This window comes from Ostrinia nubilalis, chromosome 10 (genome assembly GCF_963855985.1).
Source record: "Ostrinia nubilalis chromosome 10, ilOstNubi1.1, whole genome shotgun sequence".
Classification (NCBI taxonomy): Eukaryota; Metazoa; Arthropoda; class Insecta; order Lepidoptera; family Crambidae; genus Ostrinia; species Ostrinia nubilalis.
This window is the reverse complement of record NC_087097.1, coordinates 5,259,637-5,281,763: the sequence shown is the minus strand read 5'-3', so window position 1 is coordinate 5,281,763 and position 22,127 is coordinate 5,259,637. Positions and strand designations below refer to the sequence as shown.

Below are 22,127 nucleotides of genomic sequence, written 5' to 3'. Positions count from 1 at the left end.
GAGGGCATGATGGAGTGAATAGTGTTAGTTCAACCACGCTCAAGTCTTGGATGAACAGCATATTCAAACACGAGTACTTAAATAATATTAAGAAAATACTAGGAAATTCAAGTTTGCTTACTTATCTAATATCGTCATCTTGCAATGTAAATTAGTACATAATTATACTCTAGTGAAACTCAAGTTTTTGAATGAGAATTTGAATAATCTGGCGTTAAGTCTGGCGCAGTCGGTTAAAAAGAGCATTAGATTTGATTATAATGAAAATGTGTTTCATCATTATTTTTAAAACCCTTTATTGGATGTTGCTGATTAATTAAGAATAATACAAATAATGAACCTACATAGACTAAATATTTACAAATAAAAAATATGTCCCAAATCAAGTTTCATCTAATTTAGAACATTAAATATTCATTTCAAAATCTAGATTAGGTAGCGTGTTTATTGTAATAATTTTCTACCTAAATTACAAATGCGGTCATGAAAATATAATAATGATGATTGATTAATGTTTTGCACATTGTTTGTATTAGGAAATACAATTCCATAATAATATTTATACTAAGTAATTGAAATATTCATTTATTGCTTCCAAGCTCAGCCAACAGTTTAATCATGCTTTTTACCCGACTGCTCAAGAAAGAGAGTTATGTTTTTGATCAAGGATCTTAGTAATGAATACTTAAATAAGTTATATAGTACGTAAATTCTCATTCGTTTCAGCCGAAAGACGTCCACTGCTGGACAAAGGCCTACCCCAAGGTTTTCCACAAAGACCGGTCCTGCGCCGCCCGCATCCAGGCACCTCCCGCCTTCTTCCACCACCTTCACCAGATCGTCGGTCCACCTAGTGGGAGGCCTGCTCACACTATGTAAATCCTATCATCGTGTATCTAAAATGATGTGCTCAAATGCATCTTTTCTTATATAAATAGTTATCAAGATTTTCAAAATGCAGATTTACTGGTTCAAAATATTTAAACGAAACGTCTCTCAAGAAATCGGTTTCATTTTTCTCAAAGCTTAATTGGTTTGAGGAACAAAAGGCGAAAACTGCTTTACGCGCCGAAAGGAACTTAATTAACTTTTTTCTGGCTTTTCCCCTATAAAATGAATATGGTCATTTGCAATTTCCTCACTTTAAAATAAAGGTTTAAAATAATTTGTGTTTCGTTTTATTATTACCTTTTAGCATCTGATTTTATTTATAGAGATTGTAGTAAAAATATAGGTACCTACTTTATACAAAATTCTTAAAAAGGGCTAGCTATAAAATTTTAGTTAGACAATGTTTATCTTTAGGCAAAGTATATTGATGGTATTATAACTAGCTTAACTAGGAAGCGATCTTGAATCGAATTCAAATGTTATTAGTAAGAAGTAGGTCTATCATTTATTTGATCTGTATTGTAGAAAGTTACATCATATTATTATTGCATACAAATAAATCTAGGGGCTTATTTATTTATTCATCCAGGAAGCTTAGAAAATATTTCTGCAGTTGAGTGAAAATATGTTAGAACTTCTTGCATTCTGGCAGAAAAGAAAGCCGTTGTATGTTGGTTGTATGTGTTTACTTGTCATTCTTAATGTCAATTTTTAATGGATAATAAAAAAATTGTGAGATTAAATAATTAATTATTTTATTCTAGCGTATTTAAATAATATTTTAGATTGTGTTTAACGTATAATCATGGCCACGCATACGCATAGTAATACAGAACACGATGACGATGATGATGAAGATGATGAGGAGTCGCAGATTTGTTGGAGTGACGTGATCTTCCTGCCTTTCAACCCAGTCTTCAAGATGTTTGTGCTGGTCAGCGTGATAGCCAAGAGTATTTTGGTAAGAAAATGTTGTACATTGTCGACATTCCACCAGCCCCCCTAGACAAAACGCACTTTTTGATCGAATCGAAAATCGAATCCGTCAAAACCCCATACAAAAAAGGGGCTTTTCGACCACTTTTCGACTGGTTTGCGATTATAATTTGCACTTTGTCTAGACCCACCGCTCGCACTAAATGTTTCGATAACTCTTTTATAATGTGAACAGCTAGGGACTGGTATTCGCTGCCTGCTGCTGTCTTTCTTGAACACTATAATCCGGGCCTTTTTAAGGCGAGAGTAAATAGGCACTTACTATCCGTTCGCTTTAAGTTTGCCGCTGGTGATATGACGTCACTCAAGGAAAGTGTCTTTAACTTTATCAAACTGTATTTAAAATATTTTTATTTATTATTATTGATAAAAATTGTGTATTTGCGTAAAATAAGACACATTAATTGCGTTTAATCGCGGTTGGGGGAGGGGACGCGCATTCCACGGACCGGCAAACTTAGCGCGAACGGGTAGTACAGGGCAGATTATGTACCATCCTAGACTGCATCTCACTTAACACCAGGTGCGATTGCGGTCAAATACCTGCCTTGTCTTGCACATGGATACTGCGCGGTCGAGCAAACTGCGCATCTCGCTGGAATACGACTCTTCCACTCCCTTACCCGCTCACCTACATTCACTCCGTCCATACTAGAGCGTCGATGTGACGTCACGGTTGCCAGGTGCGCAGTTAGCTCGACCGGGTTGTATTTTGTAGTTTTGGATCACTAATTTGTTTAAATTTAGTTAGTGAATTAACACACAATTATGGGATGGATAGATTGTTAGGCGAGTCAATTAATATAATTGTGTTATGTTTTAATATGATATACCATCTGCTCCAACATGCTCCACGTGTAATCTGTATCACGCTTCAGGCCATGTGACCTTCAATAGGGAAATGGGTATAGAACTAATCTTTGATGATGACTATGAACTATGATTAAACATGATTAACTTGCTTGACCTAGAATAATGTGTAACAGAAAAAGTACAGAATTGTTTAAGCCTAGGTGCAGACCACCGATTTTGAGTTGGCCGATAGTTTAGTCGGGCAGTTGATCAGTATGGGCAATGGGCATGTATGAAAGTGCGCACATTACACCGATTTGGTATCGGCCGATTTTTCATACAAATTAGAATCGGGCCCAACTATCGACCAACTAAAAGTCGGTGGTCTGCACCTAGGCCTAAACCAGAATACAGTCTAACTATTGTATCATAGATCAATTAATCATTCATTGATTATGATCGGAAAAACCGATAAGTACGAGATGTAAAACCATATTTCAGTGCACCGCATCGTCATTTCAGTACTTTAACTCAATTAATTAATCTCTAAGCAATCATTATTTATCTTTACTCTTTACTTGACCAAAGCCGAATTGACGTCCCTTTTCTTAGATATGCTGTACTAAAGTAGCGCATGCATAATATGTTTTGAACTCTTGCGCATTTGACAAACAAGCAGTAGGTAAGACTACACGGAACATTATTTATTTCAGGGTCCAGTTCGGTCGGTCTACTCCATTACTCACTGTTCCCCAATAATGGATCAATATATTTACCTGACTTTTGTTAAGTACTTTTACTGGTACTTCTGCGATATAATATACTTTGCTGATACTTTCTTTCATATTGTGCACAGGTATTTATTAGATTTTTTAAATAATAGGTCAGTTTAATGTAGAATTAAAAAATGGATAAGTACCTACTGTTAAAAGTATTGGAATATCTTTTGCTATTCCCTTAAATGATGGATAAAGATATAATAAATAGTCTATGTTTATTTTGTATTTATAGCCAAAATAATATTAGGTTTTCAATGTTTCCAGGCAAGTAACGGACAAGGCTATGAGAAGGGAGCACCTACCTAAATCAGCTTTTCTGTTGTTACTTGATGTGATCGCTCTGGTACCGTTTTATACTCTGTCAACTTACGACCTTTGCCCACCAGTTCAGCTGTGGCCAAACATATTGGCCTTCTCTGAATTTATTGTGTAAGTTTTTTTAAGAGAGCGCTTAAAGATTTTATTTCACACCTGACAAGTCTTTATTTAAAACGAATTGAGACCAAATAATTTGATTCTTAAAAAAATCATATCTTTGATTTTACTTAATTATTATTACTGACGGGATTATTACCATTGTACCTTAATTTTGAGTTTCCGATATTTCGGCACTGTTGCAAGTTGTTTAATTTTACAGCATATACCGAGTAGTGGAACATTTCTCCGTGGTTTCAACCCATTCGATAATAAAATTGACGATTGGATTCACAATATTTATAATGATATGCGTCAACTGCGTGGGGTGTTTTCTTGTGTTACTAACGGTGCACGGTCTTTGTGCCAATTGTAGAAACAAAATTTACGACTGGAGAAAATATGTGGTTCACAAGGTAAGAATTGAGCATTACAGTAAATGTCGTTTTGTACCTTATATCATCTGCAAAACTACCAGACAAGCTTTGTGTAGATTAAAATTAGCTGATACTTTTTCACAGATGAACGAAACCGACGAAGGATTTACAACGTATGTGTATGGAACATCATTTGTTATGGGATTTGTTGTTAATTGCTTATTTGACGAAACTAAACCTTCTACTATTTTGGAATTCTGCTTAGTCAGCAGTTTTATGATCATCAGCTACGTTGTAGACATTTTTGTGGTAATGCCGAAGATGTTCGCAGAATCTATTTTGAATTTGCGAAGAATATGCACATTTCAACCAACCGTGAAAAAAATTACAGAAGAAACCAAAAGGCGAAACCCTTCACCTGTAGCTTATCAAAATGTGAGCAGTTTCTATAGTCTAATGTGGAGGAAAAGAAGAGGGATCACCAGCATTCCTGAAATCATTGGCGAATTACCTAGATACTTGCGGCTTGATATCAGGCAAGATTTAGTTTGGCCTGTGTTTTATCATAGCCCCACACTAAGAAAAACATCCACACCCTTCAAAAGATGGCTTTGTGAATGTATTAGCCTGGACTATAAGCTACCTGGGGAGAAATTCTTTGCTGGACCTCATTGCCACACCAACCTGTACTATTTAAAATCTGGTATTGTAGAACTGGTATCAGCTGACGATGGTGTGACACCTTTGCTTTCTTTGAGCGACGGCACAATTTTTGGAGATGTCAGTTTCTTGGTACCACCTCTGAAAAGGAATTTAGTTGTGCGTTGCGTAACGTATTGCGAAGTTTTCATGGTATCTAGATATGATTTATTAAAAGCTTTGCAGAAATTCCCAGCAGACCGAAAGAATATTTTAGAATCAGTCAAAGATAGAATAAAACATGCACGCACGCTTTATACGTGTAAACAACACGTGAGGGGACTTGATAGAGCGGAAGACGAGGGTATAGCGTGGATTAAGAGGCGCTGGTGGGAAATATCAGATACAGTTGCCAGTTGGAAGAAGAAAACCGGAGGTCGATGCGAACTGCCCCCAGAAGAAGCCGTATATCATTGTGCTAAATATATCGGACAACTTGTTTTATGTAGCGAAATTCAGCTACACAAAAAGAGTTTATTTAATAATACGAATTTCCCTTGGATATTAACACCTAACTCCACTTTTGTTCGAGTCTGGAAGAATATTGTTATGTTCACGGTGTTTCTTGCATTGATCATGTACCCACCAAATATCACGCGGAAGAAAGTTCTAAAATCGTTTATGTTTGTAAAGTGCTGGGTTGACTTTGTTTATATTGCAGATATTGGCATTTCCCTTCTGACTTCGACCAAGAGAGACAACTTGTCTGATAATTTCGCTGCTGTTATGTTCACTCGATGCAAAAGTGCCCGATTCGTTATGGATATTTTTGCCACTGTGTGGATTGAAGTTTTGGCGATTTTGGCTGGTAAGCCAGAATACTATTACATATTCCAATTCAATCGCCTTCTCAAAGTATACATATTGTTCGCCAGTGACTATGTAAATGAGTGGAGCTTAGACAGAGAATTGCTTCTTAACGTTTGCTATAAAGTTATATTGACGAATTTTTGTTATTTCTACATTATTGCCTACGTGATATACGTCGCGGATAGATACATACCCGAAATGACAACATCTTATTTCTTTGGTGAAAAGTATTGCAATGAAGGAAACCGAACGGTGAAATGCGACCTTGAAAGTCAGTTTTTGGGAGTAGCTATCGGGTATGCTTATGAACTATTATTTTTTGAATTTCCTCCGTTATCTTTGACTGACATTTACTTTGGTGCCGTGATAAATTACATCGGATTTATAATATACATGATAACAAAAGCGAGGTTCATTGCTTATTTGTATCTGAAGTTTAGAGAGGTTACGAACTATCAATGGTTTGTGACGAATTTGAAGTCATATTACAATCACCACAAAATTCATCATGCTCTTATGAAACGTCTGGATAGATATTTGGTGTGTCAATGGAAATATTACCATGGGGCTGACGTTATGCATCCTCATATAATGAAGAATGAACCATTTGATATCTACTGGAAGGTGCATGGTGAGGTGGCTGAACGGATCATAAGCAACTCCCAAGCGTTTGCAGGAGCAGACCCGTTGTTGGTGAGGGAGTTAGCTTATGCTGCGAAATATTTGATTATGCCCAAAAACGCTACTTTGTTCCTTTTTGGGGTGCAATGTAGAAATGTCACTTGGATTGTGCAAGTAAGATATTGTATCTTATCGGCAACGTGTACCTATTTCAGAGTCAAGTTCTATTCCTTCCTGTCTTGAAGACATACCTCTCAAAAGATCATGGAGAGGTCAGAATTTATGTTTCTGACCTCTCTGGAGCTAATTTGCCTATAGCATTATAACAAGTTTGGTTCCAAAGAATAATACACCACAATACATTTTTGTATTTTAGGGTCATATAAAATGCGAGTATCACAATGAAAAAGGTGAACTGCTAAGATCATATTACGAACCTGGTAAGATGGTTTCTGTGAGTGCAGTTTTGTTACGTAAACCTTCTCTAAGGACTTACGCCTCTTGTACAGAATGCGAGGTAAGTAATTTTTAAACTTGAAACAGTTAGGCCCAGAACACATGGTGAAACGCAATTGAAACGAAACTGCAACTTCTAGTTACCTTTGAGTTGCATCTAAGTTTCTGCCATAGATTCCGTTGACCACACATGACGCGACCATTTCAAACCGGTTTCAAACTGGTCGCGTCATGTGTGATGGCAACTCAAAAGTAACTAGAAGTTGCAGTTTCGTTGCAATTGCGTTTCACCGTGTGTTCTGGGCCTTATTTGTACATGAGTTTCTTCTAATATTATTTCAATAAACACTCGACATGATTTTCCAGTTGATATACATTCTGATACAAGATTTCTTCAATATTATCAAACGATATCCGAACGAGTGGAGCTACTTTCAGAATTGCATTAAAGAATTTGGGCCCTTATTTGAAGAAATGTTCGAAGCGTATGTGAAAAAGCATAGAGACGTAAGAAGTCTTTATACATATAGAAAACATACATCATATATTTCGATTATGTACTTATCGCTAAATGATTATTTTTTGATCTTATGAATGTGACAGATAGTGATTCACAAAATATTATGACCATTGCATATTCTCACCATTGATATTAGGACTTAAATTTCCTTTCTTACTCCCTTTTTTAATTGGCAGTATCAAAAGAAACTTCGCAAAAGAATATTCCTTGCTAGAGCGTCGTCGCTACCAAACACGGATAGACGAAAATCTGTTGTTGAAAGTGATGAGTGGACGCCTTTGACGGCTTTCGATTTTGACAGCTGGCTGGATCCCGATTCTGAGTAAGTAGATAAGTTGCGTAGAGTCACGTAGTGGGGTTTAAATAAATACAGGGTGACGACACTGCCACTTGATTTTAGCGATTCTGCGGGTTATGTCAGTCACTCTGGTTCTCCTACGGATCTCCTCATTCCTGATTCGATCGCGCAGGGAAACTCCGAGCATAGCACGCTCCATCGCTCTTTGGGTGACCTTGAGCCTTCTTATGAGGCCCATAGTAAGGGACCACGTCTCAGATCCATATACCATCACTGGCAACACACACCTACATATACTAATAATATCTAAGTGTTATCGCTCTATGAGTTCTTACATAAGAAAATGTTTTTATTGCAGCTGGATGTATTATTGGATGATGTTCCGAGCTTTTATAGTCATAGTGTCAATTGCAAGTACTTCGTTACAAGGTAATTTTTACTTTCATCTGGCATGTAGCTGTATGGGTACCTACATTATGTTCAGATCATCATAATCATCATTTTATCTATAGGACGTCCACTGCTGAACATAGGCCTCCCCCAATGACTTCCACATCGCACGGTTGGTAGCGGCCTGCATCCAGCGCCTTCCTGCTACCTTTATCAGGTCGTCGGTCCACCTTGTGGGTGGACGTCCCACGCTGCGTTTTCTGGTACGCGGCCTTCAATGCAGAACCTTGCTGCCCCATCGGCCGTCAGTTCTGCGTACTATGTGCCCTGCCCATTGCCACTTCAGCTTGCTAATCCGTGGGGCTATGTCAGCTTTAGTTCGTTTATGGATCTCTTCATTTCTGATTCGATCTCGTAAAGAAACACCGAGCATAGCCATAGCACGCTGTGCAACTCTGAGCTGATAAACGTTCAGATGATAGTCGTTTATCGTCATCTTTCAGGTGGCAGTGGAGCGCCATATAGAAGACAATTAATGATCACAAGTGCATTTTGCGACGCCATTGCTTTTGTTGATATTGTATTGAAGATGTTTGTAAGTATAAATGATCTACATTCTTAATCAAGTCAACTATCTTTCTATCTTTCCTTGATAAAAGTATCAAGGCATTTTAATTAATAATTATAATAATCTTACTAATATTATAAATGCGAAAGTTTGTGTGGATGTCTGGAAGTCTCTTACTCTTTCACGCAAAAAACTACTGAACGGATTTTGATGAAACTTTACAGTATTATTGTTTATAACCCAGAATAACATATAGGCTATAATTTATGACGATCTGTGACAAAGTAAATTTCACGCGGGTGAAGCCGCGGGCAAAAGCTAGTGCCTAATATGCCAGTAAAAGATTGTTATCGATGAAAAACTAAAATGGATTCTGTGAGCTAAGACACAGATAATATAATACTAGTGCTAAGATAAATAATAAAATCAAATTGACCTACATACTCATACAAAATCCCAAAAATACGTGTCAAATTGAGATTCTATTAGTCTAGTGTGCTCAGTTCAGTAATAGTTACTAAACCGATGTTCAAGACGTTAATTTTATCAAGTATTACTATCATCCCCGAAGCTAAAATACTTATAGTCAGTTTGGAGAACGCTGTCTGAATACTTAACTCGATAAATTTGTCTAGTCAGGAGTATATTCAAGATTAAAGGTCATAGCAGACTTATCAACTCGGAAAGGGATCAACACCGTGTCGCCTTTCGCTAGCTCTCATCGCCATTCGCGCGCTATCAACCGCGAGGCGAGCGTTTGTTACAGTGTGGATCAGTGTGCGTTGCAGTATGGAGTTTCATACGAATACTGCCCGCCTCGAGTTGATACGATCCCTCTCCGGGTTGATAAGTGTGCTACGTCCTTTAGGCTATCGTTTCACTAGGCAGACTATCTAGGTCTAGCTATAGCCATCCCTTTGATGTGAAGTCTGCCTGGAGACTTTAGAGTTAGTTCACCTGTGGTTAACTATTATATTATCTAAGTAGCATGTATCATTGGCGTGTTATAGGAATTGTTCTAACACATAAATAATGTGTTGATATTATTATTTATTAAATATTTAATTTATATTGAAAAACGACGGAGAGAGAGAGGGAGTTTAGTTTTTAATAAGTATTTTTTTATCTATTTCTCGTTAATTGTTGCACTAGGTAGGGGAGACCAAGAGGAATAAATTGTAACAGAGGAGAGTTGTGTTGTGACATTGTCGATTTTTGGAAACCTTATTCATCTAGCAACAGCGCGCATCTGGTAGCTCGAGGCTTGAATTAAAAAACGCCCACTGTTACGAGCTCGCTAGTAGTTAATAAGTTCTAAAACATCGACAATGTCACAACTCTCCTCAGTATTCTTTAGCCAAAAACACAACATAGGTACATTCAATACATTAGTCTTTGCTTTCAGGTGTCTTACTACAACGAAAAAGGGATTCTCATATACGACACTCGCATGTGTATTCGACATTACTTGACCAGGGGCTTTTTCCTGGACGTGGTCGGTGCAGTTCCCTGGTCAGAGTTCTTTAAGATCATCCTCACGTATGAAATAACCGAAACCCAGGCCATGTTCATGAATACATTCTGCAAGTTCGCACATCTGTATATTTTGATGGAGTTCTTCAACCATATAGCTGATCTGCCGTCTTTGAATACCGTGTATATTTTGGTTTGTATTTATTTATGTTTTGTTTGTTACACAACCATTAGGTATAGGTGTTTGGAAATACGATGATAAGCGGAAGCATAATAAAACATGCCCAGTCTAGACCAAATTTTAGCACGAATACTAAGCTAGTATTCCGGCTCGGAAGACCGGAAGCCGGAAGACGTAGAGTGGGCAGGCCTCCCACTAGGTGGACCGACGATCTGGTGAAGTTCGCGGGAGGTGCCTGGATGCGAGCGGTGCAGGACCGGTCTTTGTGGAAATCCTTGTGGGAGGCCTTTGTCCAGCAGTGGACGTCTTTCGGCTGAAACGAACGAACGAACGAACTAAGCTAGTAGAGACAATTCTTGCAACTTTCCAAGTTTTGGACTTGACTCTCATTTAGGTATAATAGTGCAAAATTATGTTATGTTCCTGATTTACTATCACTTACGCCCGTTTCCCATAATCAATCCTTGTCCAAATCCGGATTTCAACTGTCAAATTTAATTCAGTTTTAGAATAAATATCCACAATAAAATTTTCGATGCGTTTACACTTTAATATTGTATTTTAAACAATATGAAAATGTAAAAACATCGAAAACCGCAGATATTTTGACCAAAAACATATTGAAATGACAGTTGATGAATGGGCCAGTAAGTACTGGCAGCCAAGTTGAGTTCTAGATTAAAAAACGTATCTTTCATGCATCGTATTTGTTTTACGTTATCAATGTTTTATTGGCCAAAACCAATTCTAAAAGTTGTTTCCAGATAATAAAGTGGCAGTTGATGATAGCTCTGGTGATGCTAGGTGGGAGCCACTACCTCATGAACCACTGCATCGACTTCACGTTTGACGACCAAGGCAACCTCATGTCTATGAAGCGCATCAACGAGTGCTGGCTACCGTCTTACATGGTGCTGGATGAAAATCCTACAGTGGACCAGCTGCACACGGTGAGGACCGTATTCCTTTATGGTAGAGTATACTTTTGCATGATAAAATATTTGTAAGTTGGTCATAAAAATACACAAGATCTACAGTAAAAGAGATAAAGATTTTTAGTTTTTGACTGAAACTTATGGTCATTTTAAGGCCATTATCACATCATAAATACTTGGCGTGTCATCTGCTGCGTTTATTAGCAGTAGCAGCAGTTATTAATCGCAGCAGGTCTTAATTAATTCAGGAACATACGTCATTTTGTGACATTTATTGATATTAAACCAAACTTAAACTCTTCTGAATTCCAAAACAAACATAAATATTATTCCAACTTCATTGTCCCATTCAAAGCTACTACAAGTTTTTGCATTAAAACTTTGATTGAATTTAATTTTTAATTTCAGCTGTTCGCTCAGAGTCTGAACCTGGCGCAGAGCGCTCTCATGAGGATGAACCTCGGCAAGTTCCATATAGACCGGAGCAATCTCGGCGTTGGTCTCGTACTGGTAACCCTTGGCATTGTCTTTTGGTGAGTCTCACTCTTTACAACGTTTATAGACGTAAATATTTTGAAGTAGATTGCAGGCGGATACTTATCTTTGTTCGTATGGTAGAAGTTATGTGGACAGCCGCCATAATTACTGATAGGGCTACAGACTGTAAAGGCTGCATATAACGTCTGTTATGATGCCGATGAAGAGCACAGTGGGTATGGTAAATGCAGGCCTTATTTGAAGGATAGATTGATGATGATGATGGAGATACCGATTCTATAGGGGCATTAGGATTAGCACATACTGAGTATGTTCTGCGATAGTGTCTAAACCACATATCATATATCTCACTGACTTTTGACGAAAGTTCCTGCACCACGCTATTCAGTTAGGCGCTATGCCTGTAATATCAAAAGCCCACATAAGGCCCGTCTGACAAATGACACATCTACTATACTAGTGCGATACTAAATAACTCCGTTGCAGGTACGTCATGTGTTACTCGTTAACCCTTCTGATACTGGCAGCGAGGGGGAACAAACTCTACCAACACGGTATCAGTCAGTTGCAGAAGTTCCTAAGTGCTGAGAGGGTTGATCAGAAGCTTATTGATAATGCTGTTGCCCATTTTGGATATTACTGGATAAGGTGATTTATTTTATGATTATTAAAAGTAAATTGACAGATGGATGATGACATGTAAATAGATCACTATGTCTGTCTGCGCCTAGGCTTAATTAGATGCAATTTCGTCCTCCTTGACATTATTTCGTATCTCTCTCATGCACACTGAGATAACCATCTCAGGCCTAGAACCAGGACGTCTGTCAATACTATAAAATTAAATATCAAGTTAATTATTTTTTTTTAGAAGATGCTAGCAATCCTTTACTATTGCAATTTTTAGCCCTTAGCTCCAGAACCAGAGGATAAACGTGAAAATGGTTTCTACCTCTAGTATTTTAGAGTGCCTTGACTAATATTTAAAGTCTCACGTAAATTGGGTCGCCGAATTCCTTTACTTCATAAATTTCGCTTCGTCTCAGAGCTCCGTGCTCCACGCTAATGGAACCTTGATATCTTAGGACTAAAATGGGACTCGATTTGGTTCCCTGATGGACACCAACCTTTGTAGTAATTTTACTCCTTCAATTTTGTTGCAGAAATAAAGGCATAAATATACACCATCTGATGAATGAACGCATCGGTCATGTAGTGTTCAGACAAGACTTGAGCTACTATTTATTTAAAAAGTACGTATTTTTTTTTAGTTTCATCTTTCCCTGTCTTACGAGAATATCCTATCTGTCGATAGGCAATATGTAGACGTTGAATTTTAACAAACTCCTCAAGCTGGATGTTCTTTAGTTAATATAGCGAACTTTCATGTAAATACCACTGCTGTTATAGTACTACATAGGTACGTCGTTATAAAAATATATTCTTTCTAGAACCTTTAAAGCCTTAGACACGTTACTCCGGGGAGGTGAACCCCTGGAAAGGCAGCTGTCCAGCGCTGGCCTGCAAACGTACCTGCGACCAGGCGAGGAGATTATGAGGGAGATGGATCTGCTGCCTTACGTCTTTGTGGTGCATAGAGGAAAGGTCACCATCAGCAAGGATGGGAAGACGTTGGCTGAGCTGACTAAAGTAAGCATTAGAATAATTTACAGAAATTGTATCAAATAAGTATTTAAGTACTCGTTTATTTATAAGTGCTGATTTTACTGATTTCACAGGTTATAAGACCATCTTACTAGTTCAACACCACCGACCAGTCTGAACAGCGACCATTTCTGATGATACATCCTTACAATACAAAGATGACAAAGTTAATCTTTGAAATAGGCTCAGTCAATCGTGAATGTATTTCTTGCGCTGCTTCTTTTTACCACTGTTGTTTATCCACTTTGACTTAATGCATATTCTATTTGCTTTCTCATAACGGGTTTTTATAATAGCGATTTAGATTTAAATATTTGAGATCATTTTTGTTTGTTTTTACAATTTGAACAGGGCTGTATATTCGGTCAGCTGGACGGTACGGAACCGCGTCCTGTTCGGGTATCAGCGGTTGCCAACGGGTATGCTGATGTCTTGCAGATGACTATCGGCCAGTTCCAAGATACTATCACTGATCAGGTAACGACTATGTGTATAAATCTAAAAATTTGCCGCAGTACGGCTGTTAAGGTATGTAGTATTTTAGGAGATCCTTTAGGTGCCAACATGCTGAGGATTTAACTTTAGATTCGAAAAAAATTTATACATCAGTTCAGGCTCGAGAGTTGTTGCAAATCTTTTGCACGACATTTATTTCTGCATAGTATTTTGGAGAAATATGGTTTCTTGGTACAAATTCCTAATGCATAAATAATTGATTTTCTTCTAGATAAGAATAAACATAGCTCGAAACCGGCAATCAAAATACGACTTTATGGCAGTCAAAAAACAAGTTCACGAGAATCCTCACAACACCATAGAGTACATCTTGCGAGGACGCAAAACGATAAAGTTACCAGTAAGTAAACGTCTATAAAAATATAAAGTGCCAAGTACGAACGTAACGATGCAGTTAAAATGTTTCAATATAACGAAATGGATGGTTCGTTTTCATTTCATGGTTTGTTTTGCAAGATGTTTCCTCGTAAATCATTTTGTTTTATGTTGTTTTAATCCCCTTTAAATATTTCATTATTATAACACTCGTTTTATTCATAAAATTCAAGAGTAGTTAAGTGAATCAAGATTTGCGAAATCTCAAAATTTAAACGGTCTTATTGTGATAATGGAATGGTTTTGGGACGACTTCCCGATGTTACGCATGATGATTTTTGTACATTATGGAGTCTGTCCTACGAGTGGGCTCACTACAATAGTCCAGTGACCAGGGCTGGAACCAGCGTTCCTCGTATCTAGAGTCTCTTCTAGAATTACGGCGGCCAATAATGGGAAAGAGTTCCCTTAACTTCAATTTCTTGCAGTTCATGAAAGAGCCGGTAGAAGCTCGCGGCAGGAACTGGTACACAAGATGGTTGTTCCTTGCGTGGATGATATCTCCCTTTGTCTCGGCTGTACTGGTTTTCCTGCTCAGTTTTGTGCCTGAAGACATACGGCGGGACATCTACTGGAGTCTCTCAGCGATTGATATACTGCACCTCGCTCATATTATTTCGGAGTTCTTTACGGTATGTTTTATTAGTTGTCAAAAAATTATTTACTCTCTGTTTTTCCTGTACATTCGTTATCAATGTTCTTCATTTATCTTGGTAGTGATTCGCCATTTGAAAATCCCATCTCATTTGGCCTTTTATCCGTTTATGGTATAGTTATACCTGTATGTATAATTTTAGAATAACTACTTAGTTGATTACAGACCGCCGATTCTGAGTCTCTACAACATGAACAACAGATAGCGTTTTTTAAAATAGTTTTTAATATTTCCCGAGAATTACAGGTAGAGCTAGTGGTAGTCGGCGATGCTCTCGTCAAGAGGCGTCTAGCACATCGGTTGCTACTGTACTGGGGGTTCTACGTCGATGCCATATCTCTGATCGTGCCCATGGTAACCCTGGCCAACGGCAACTGGGCCTACCAACTTGCCAGGCTGCTGAGACTTCGGCTGCTGTATGAGTTTCATGTCCATTTCTGCACCAGTTTTAAGGTGAGCTTTTAATAATAATAATAATTGATTCAAGACTTATGAAATTTCAAAATTGAAATGGTCTTATTGTGTGATAATGGTATGGGTTTTGAGGGCGTCTGAAGAAATGTCTGATGGTTCCAACATCCCAACACATTATCGTTCTGATCTGATTCGGATCTGTATCCCCATGAACGCCTTCCAAAAGTACCGGTCTCCGCACATTTTTATAGAAGTCAATAATTCTACACCAATTTCATTATGCAGAATGCTAAACAAAAGCCGAAAATAAACCGAGAGAAACGTACGAATTCTCATTTATAATTCTTATGCACTGACCGCAGACGCTATGTCTGGCAGCTCTCAAATAATGCATTTAAATAAAAGATTTTTCCCAGTTTCGAAAATAAATTCAAAAACTCTCGTTATTTTATTAGGCAAGCTTTAGGTGCCACTAAAATAAACGAAAGCAGTTACGAGAACAGTAATTTGCTTAGCAGCTGTTTTGTGGCCTTTTTATATTTACGACTTGCTCCATGAAGTCTTGAACTGGAGAAAAAGGCTGTTTCCGTTTGTGGTAAGGTTTTGGGAAACATTTTACAGACAATTTCAGTTACACTGTAACTGGTGTAGTTCCTCAAATGAGAAATACACGACGAATCAGACAATTTATGCCACGAATCACTTAACAAAATATCTGATTTAATTGAAAACTAATTAGGTTTTAGGGCTAAATAGCATTTTAAGAAGGTACTTCAGAATCATTGGTGTAATGGTGAGATAAGTCAGAGAAACCCTTGGTTTATAATCGATGTAGCAAGTCAAAACCCAATGAATGCAAATCGCCATGCTATAATACGCCTACTCTATATTTCTGTTTAGCCCAAAGGTTGACTGGAAGATAAGGCCATATGGCAATTATGTTGTCTTTTGAATTTTGTGTGCAATAAAGTGTTTAAATAAATAAATTTTAAAATAACTTTGTGCACAAGAATATGTAGTTTCTAATTCTTATTGTTTGGCTCTGTGATGCGTATTTGTTTCAGAGTAAAGTGACTCCGATTCTAATGAAGTTCATTATCGTGATTCTCTTGATTCACGCTATGGTGTGCGGCTGGATTTACGTGGCTTGTCGTAGAGGTGACTTTATTAAATTTTAAACAATGTAGTAAGATATCGTGGAGAGTTTCATTGTATTTTGCTATTTGTTTTCTTTGTATTTAATGTTACGAGTCGGTGTATAGAATAATTAAGTCTCTTTTTTCTGTGTTGCGGATTTCGGCACGTCATATCACGTTGCAGGTTGCACCGTACACGCAGGACAAAGATTTCGTATTGTGTGCCCGCACTCCCGAATAATAGGAAAAACATGTATGAAATAATGAAACCCGCACGCATGCTGAAATGCGCATCACAAAGGCACTAAATTATCAATTATTTACTGTGTCATAATTATTTTCTTCAGGCCCTGGTGAGCCATTTCCGGTGCCGATTTTGGAGCTGCCCCCTTCTTACAATGCGAGCATAGACCGCGATGAATGGATATCAGTGAAACAAAGACATGACGGTGATAACTTTATAAGATTTTATCAAACAAATTAAAACTGTGAGTGAAGGGACTCAAATGCGACATTTATTACGCAGTGCATCTTATGTAGTTTTGGAGGCTTATGCCAAATCCTTCACCTGCCACCGGTATATTGGAAAGGGTACCCTCATGCAGTGGAGACTAAATGAACCGATAATGATGATGACAGTTTGACTTTTCATCTGTGTTGTTGCAATCGTGGTCACAAGCAGATTGGTGACGAGCGATGTTGTCTTCTGTTTGGAGGGCCTTGAAGATATTCTGATACCTTAATTTTTAAGGAATTCATCATCATCAATGATAATGATTCATCACCATTTCAACCACAGGATGTCCGCTGCTGAACATAGGCCTCTTCAAATTGATTTTCACATCTCCCGGTTGGTAGTTGGTAGCGGCTTGCATCCAGCACTTTCCTGCTACTTTTATGAGGTCGTCGGTCTCCTTGTGAGTGGATCTATCTACAGTAAAATGTATTCTTGTTCAAACACTTATTTCTTCACCTACAGGATGTTCACGGATGTCGATGTACTTCAAAGTGAACAACGCGTATAAGATATCGTTTGTCGTGCCTCGCCGATGGCAGCACGACTATGTGGTGGCCTTCATGTATGTCACTCTACTGCAAACTCACACGGTTTTGGATACGGTTAGTTACTTTTAAGTATTAAGTAGTAAGGCTGGGTTGCACCATCTTACTTTGACTTTTACAAACGTCAGAAATCTGTCAAACTCCATACAAAACACACCGGTTATCGTTATAGTGTCTGTTAAAGATAGGTGGTGCAACTCAGCCTAAGTAACGAAGTTGCTATGGTCAAAATCGAGCTGTAGCGAATCGATTTCAGAGGTACCTTTCAAGAGAATGTATAACTTTATCTAACGAAGAATATTTAGGCTGGGTTGCACCATCCTTTCTTCATCATCATTCATTCCTTTAACTTTGACAAACATCAAAAATCTGTCGAAATCCATACAAAATACACCGGTTAACTGTTAAAGGTACGCTCAAAGTTAGGTGGTGCAACTCAGCCTTAATCATTGTTTCTCTTATTTATTATCTTATTTGCTTTTTGGGCATAATAGCTTTTGAGTCTCAAGAGTACAAGCGGCCGCCCGCTACTTCGTACGCGTGGATCCCGTTTTACCTCCTTAGGGGTGGAGTTTCGTAAAATCCTTTCTTAGCGGATGCCTACGCCATATCATCTACCTGCATGCTAAATTTCATCCCGATCCGTCCAGTGGTTTGGGCTGTGCGTTGATAGATCACTATGTCAGTCAGTCACTCAGTCACCTTTGAGTTTTATTTATATAGATTTTTTCGTATAAATGCCACTACTGAAACATCATATTACTCTATTATAGGTGGTGGTTCTAACAATAAAAGAGACATACTACAAGGTGTTCATTAACTCCTTTATTCTGCTTATGGATTTGTGGCTCGTAAGCCTGGCCATAACCGCCGTTTACACGAAGTTTCGAGAACTTTACCAGTACGACTATGGTGTGAACAATTTGAGCACTTACCTCCATCATAGTGGTCTGTCTCCAACCTTGTTGAGGAACATCCAAGAGTATACTAGACAACTGTGGGAAAGGCAAAGAGGTTGGTAGTGTTTTTTTAAATAGGTCTGTTTAATTGATATATTCTAGATTTTAACGTAATCGTCCTGTGTACCTTCTCAAGAAGTTATTTCGTTTTTAGCTCTTTAAAGCAACATTTTTCAATAATCGACTTAGTAAAATTATTGTGACTTGTTAGAGAAGCCACACGGTGCGGTGCGGTTGCGGCGGCGGCGCGGCACCCGAGCGATATCGCTGCGGCGTCCTGCATATAAAAATCAATGATATGCCAAACGGTGCGTTCCGGTGCCGCACCGCAGGCACCCCGCACTTCGATTGAGCGAGACGGTGCCGTATTGCGGCGCCGCATACCACATGTGTACTGTGATGCGGCAAAAGAATGTGTACAGTGATGTTTGCAGTGCGGCGCCGCACCGCACCGTGTGGCTTCTCACTTAGGTATTATGGAGCGATAAGAGACAATATCGTCAGTTGCAGGTTCACTTGGGGTAACTGACAAAATACGGTTTTTGAGTTAAATATACAGTTTTTCTTAGTTTTTTCTGCTTTTTCGAATGGTATACGTAAAAAAATTCTAGCTTTAAAAAAATTACAATTACACGGACATTTTCAGGTGTGAACTTTTCAGATTTCCTTCACAATTTTGGTGTAACTGACATTGTAATAATTTTACCAGGTTGAATTGGTGTATTATCTGTAATAATGTAAAAATTTTGCTACAAAACTTTGCAATTACACTGATTTGCTAAGGTTTATAACATGAAATAAAATAGGAATTTAGAAAGTTTTAAGGCATATTACATTATTATTATACCAGCAGTATCAGTTAAAGAAGTTAAAGTTAGCTCAACAAAAAAAAATTGATATTGAGCAACTATCCAGCCAACTAGGCGTCACTGCGCGTTGCTAACATTAACCTGTTGTTACTCTGTTACTTTTACTGTTGTAGTACTCATGACCTTAATTCAACATTGCTATAAAGAGGTGGGAAATTAAATCCATTTTGTTTTCAGTTTAAGTAGCCCTGTAGAGCTAAATACGGTATTGGTAAGTCAAAGCTTAAAAAAATATTGAAATTACTTACTTTTACAGTAATATTTTAGTTATTTCAATATTCCTGTCTTAAAAAAATTAAATACACATATTTTCTTGATTCCCATGGCTTTTTTAACATTTTTTAATGAATAAAATAAAAGTTACTTCTAATAAAATTAAAAAAAAAACAAAGAAAACGACAAAATGTTATTTTTTTCATGAATGCTCTTATTTTTTAATACTTTTACATAAATTATACAGCAACTAAGTAAACAAAACCCAGCAAAAACATCAAATTATTTTAATTTGGGCAGTACTTACACCAATTTGACCTATGTTTTTTCCAAAAGTATGGTGTAAAATTAGTGTAACTGTCAAAAGTACAAAAATACATTGGTGTAACTGCAATTTATTTCCTTAACTAAGACATATTAGATAATTCTTTTTATTTAATCTAAAACCGCGTAGAATTCTAAGCATTTCTGTAAAAACAGATCCAAAAAAGGTTAAATAGGAAAAAAGTTATGTCCGATTTAAGACGAAAAAAAACTTTAAACGGCTCTACTGAAAAACTGTATTTTGTCAGTTACCCCAAGTGAACCTGCAACTGACGATATATGCATTCTCAATCCAAAATAGATTCGATTAAATTCTGTTCTTCAGGGAAAATATTTATTTTTATCCCGGTTTTAAACAGAGTTTCTGTAAACAGTGGTTCAAATGACCCTCCTTTTGGCGCAATCGGGTAAATATTCGGCTAATTTATCACTATCTAATAGGTAACTGGCTCCCCGAGTTAGCCCATCAAGCGCCCCAGTGCCTCCGCGAGGATTTGCTCAGCGCCTTGTACATGCATCACCTGAAGATGCCCTCTCTCTTCAAGAACATGCCTCATTACTTCTCAAGGCAACTGGTGGCCAGGTTCCAGAGGGTCGTTTTATTCCCTGGTTGGTCAATGTTTATGTTTTATTTCTTTTATGTATAGAGTCAGCCATCATTGAAGTATGTATAATTTTCATGCTTCAGCTCGCTCTCAAGCGATCCATTCTGGTTTCTAGGAACTCCGAATATCCTTCTCCAGTTGTTTTTTTATAGAGGTTTTCTCCTCGCGGCCCTGGTAGAACAGGTCCACCGGTCCACCTTAGCGGGTTATGGTCTGCTCTAAGATACATTGTAATTGTTGTAGATAAGAAATAAATAGAATCTACCAAAACAGAGAATGAATTATTATTTCCCTGATCTGCATGTTATTTCAATTTTTTATTGCTTGGTGTCAAAGTTAATTATTGTGAAAATCTATGGGCTTGGGATATTTAAAAGAGTTTAAAAATAAAATTGTTTTTTTTTTCAGGTAAATGTATGGTTCAAGAGGGCGATATTTTTCCGTGTATGTATTTTATACACGAAGGAGAAGTAGAGAAGTGGTACACTGATTCAAAGTAACGTACCTATCTTTCATTTTTGTTGGTATCTTATTCAAGACCAGCTTTTGCCCACAGCTTCGCCCGCGTGAATTTTAGCTTGTCCCAGATCGTTATAAATAGATATATCATTATTATTATGGTAACAACAATACTGTAAAGTTCACCAAGATCCGTTTAGTAGTTTTTGTGTGAAAGTAACAAACATACAAACTTTCGTAATTTATAATTTATTAGGATCGTAAACTTATAGATTTCGTAATAAAGTGAGCTCACGGTAGCTTACTTTGTAATAGATTCAATTTTGCTTTGATAGCGCCTTTGTTATAACTAAAATTCAAATTCTTGTAATTTCAGCGGAGAGAAGAAATTTATGTCACTGCTAAGCACCAATGGTTACTTCGGACTGATTCCTGGAATGTTCCCGAACGTTCCCTACCAGTTCAGCTACTATACGAGAACTGTAAGTTCTTATAATGTTCACATAACTTGTGCAGATGTAGATTTTTTTTAATGCTTTATTTTATTAGATTTGACCGGTTTTCAGAGTTCTTCTAGCTTTTTTTTATTTGTTCACAAAAGAATACATATAAATACATAAAATTTGCTAAACTGTACTCTGCTGCTCTTTCTTTCTATTAACTACGGCTGAGTTGCACTTAACTTTAACCGTAACTTTAACTTTAACCGGTGTTTTTGTGCAGTTTGACAGATTCTTGACGTCTGTCAAAGTTAAGGTGGTGCAACTCAGCCAAGTCCTGCTGTTCAAACTGCTATGCATGTTATATCCAATGACGTCATATCCCACCAGGTAGTGGATCTGGTCTTCCTTCGACTCAACACCTGGCAAGACCTGTTAGAAGCGTATCCTGAAGTGAGGCACGAATTGTACGCTAAAGCTAAGCAGCTAAAGAAGGAACTTATGAAGAGTAAAAACGTTTAGATTATTCAATTTTGGTTTTATTTTGGGTAGCTTTTTAGGGTTCCGTACCTCAAAAGGAAAAAACGGAACCCTTATAGGATCACTTTGTTGTCCGTCTGTCCGTCCGTCCGTCCGTCTGTCAAGACCCTTTATCTCAAGAACGCGTGAACGTATCAAGCTGAAATTCACATGAAATACTCAGGTCTTGTCCCTTTAAGCTGTGAAAATATCAAACT

At 37.7% G+C, this 22,127-nt stretch overlaps 1 protein-coding gene across 1 annotated transcript; it reads left to right on the top strand.

Annotated features, from left to right (window-relative positions):
• Nucleotides 1-1,682: 1,682 nt before the first annotated feature.
• On the top strand, nt 1,683-21,912 carry LOC135075413 (uncharacterized). The gene is made up of 28 exons (XM_063969857.1): nt 1,683-1,852; nt 3,393-3,535; nt 3,723-3,887; nt 4,096-4,288; nt 4,394-6,553; nt 6,756-6,896; nt 7,202-7,342; nt 7,532-7,677; nt 8,012-8,082; nt 8,547-8,638; nt 10,017-10,277; nt 11,030-11,215; nt 11,609-11,733; nt 12,185-12,346; nt 12,862-12,951; nt 13,150-13,348; nt 13,715-13,840; nt 14,091-14,219; nt 14,683-14,886; nt 15,156-15,362; nt 16,388-16,481; nt 16,807-16,908; nt 17,439-17,578; nt 18,295-18,535; nt 20,328-20,495; nt 20,900-20,987; nt 21,327-21,432; nt 21,781-21,912. The coding sequence occupies exons 1-28, from the start codon at nt 1,697-1,699 to the stop codon at nt 21,910-21,912; spliced, it is 6,168 nt and encodes a 2,055-aa protein (XP_063825927.1). The 5' UTR covers nt 1,683-1,696.
• Nucleotides 21,913-22,127: the final 215 nt, after the last annotated feature.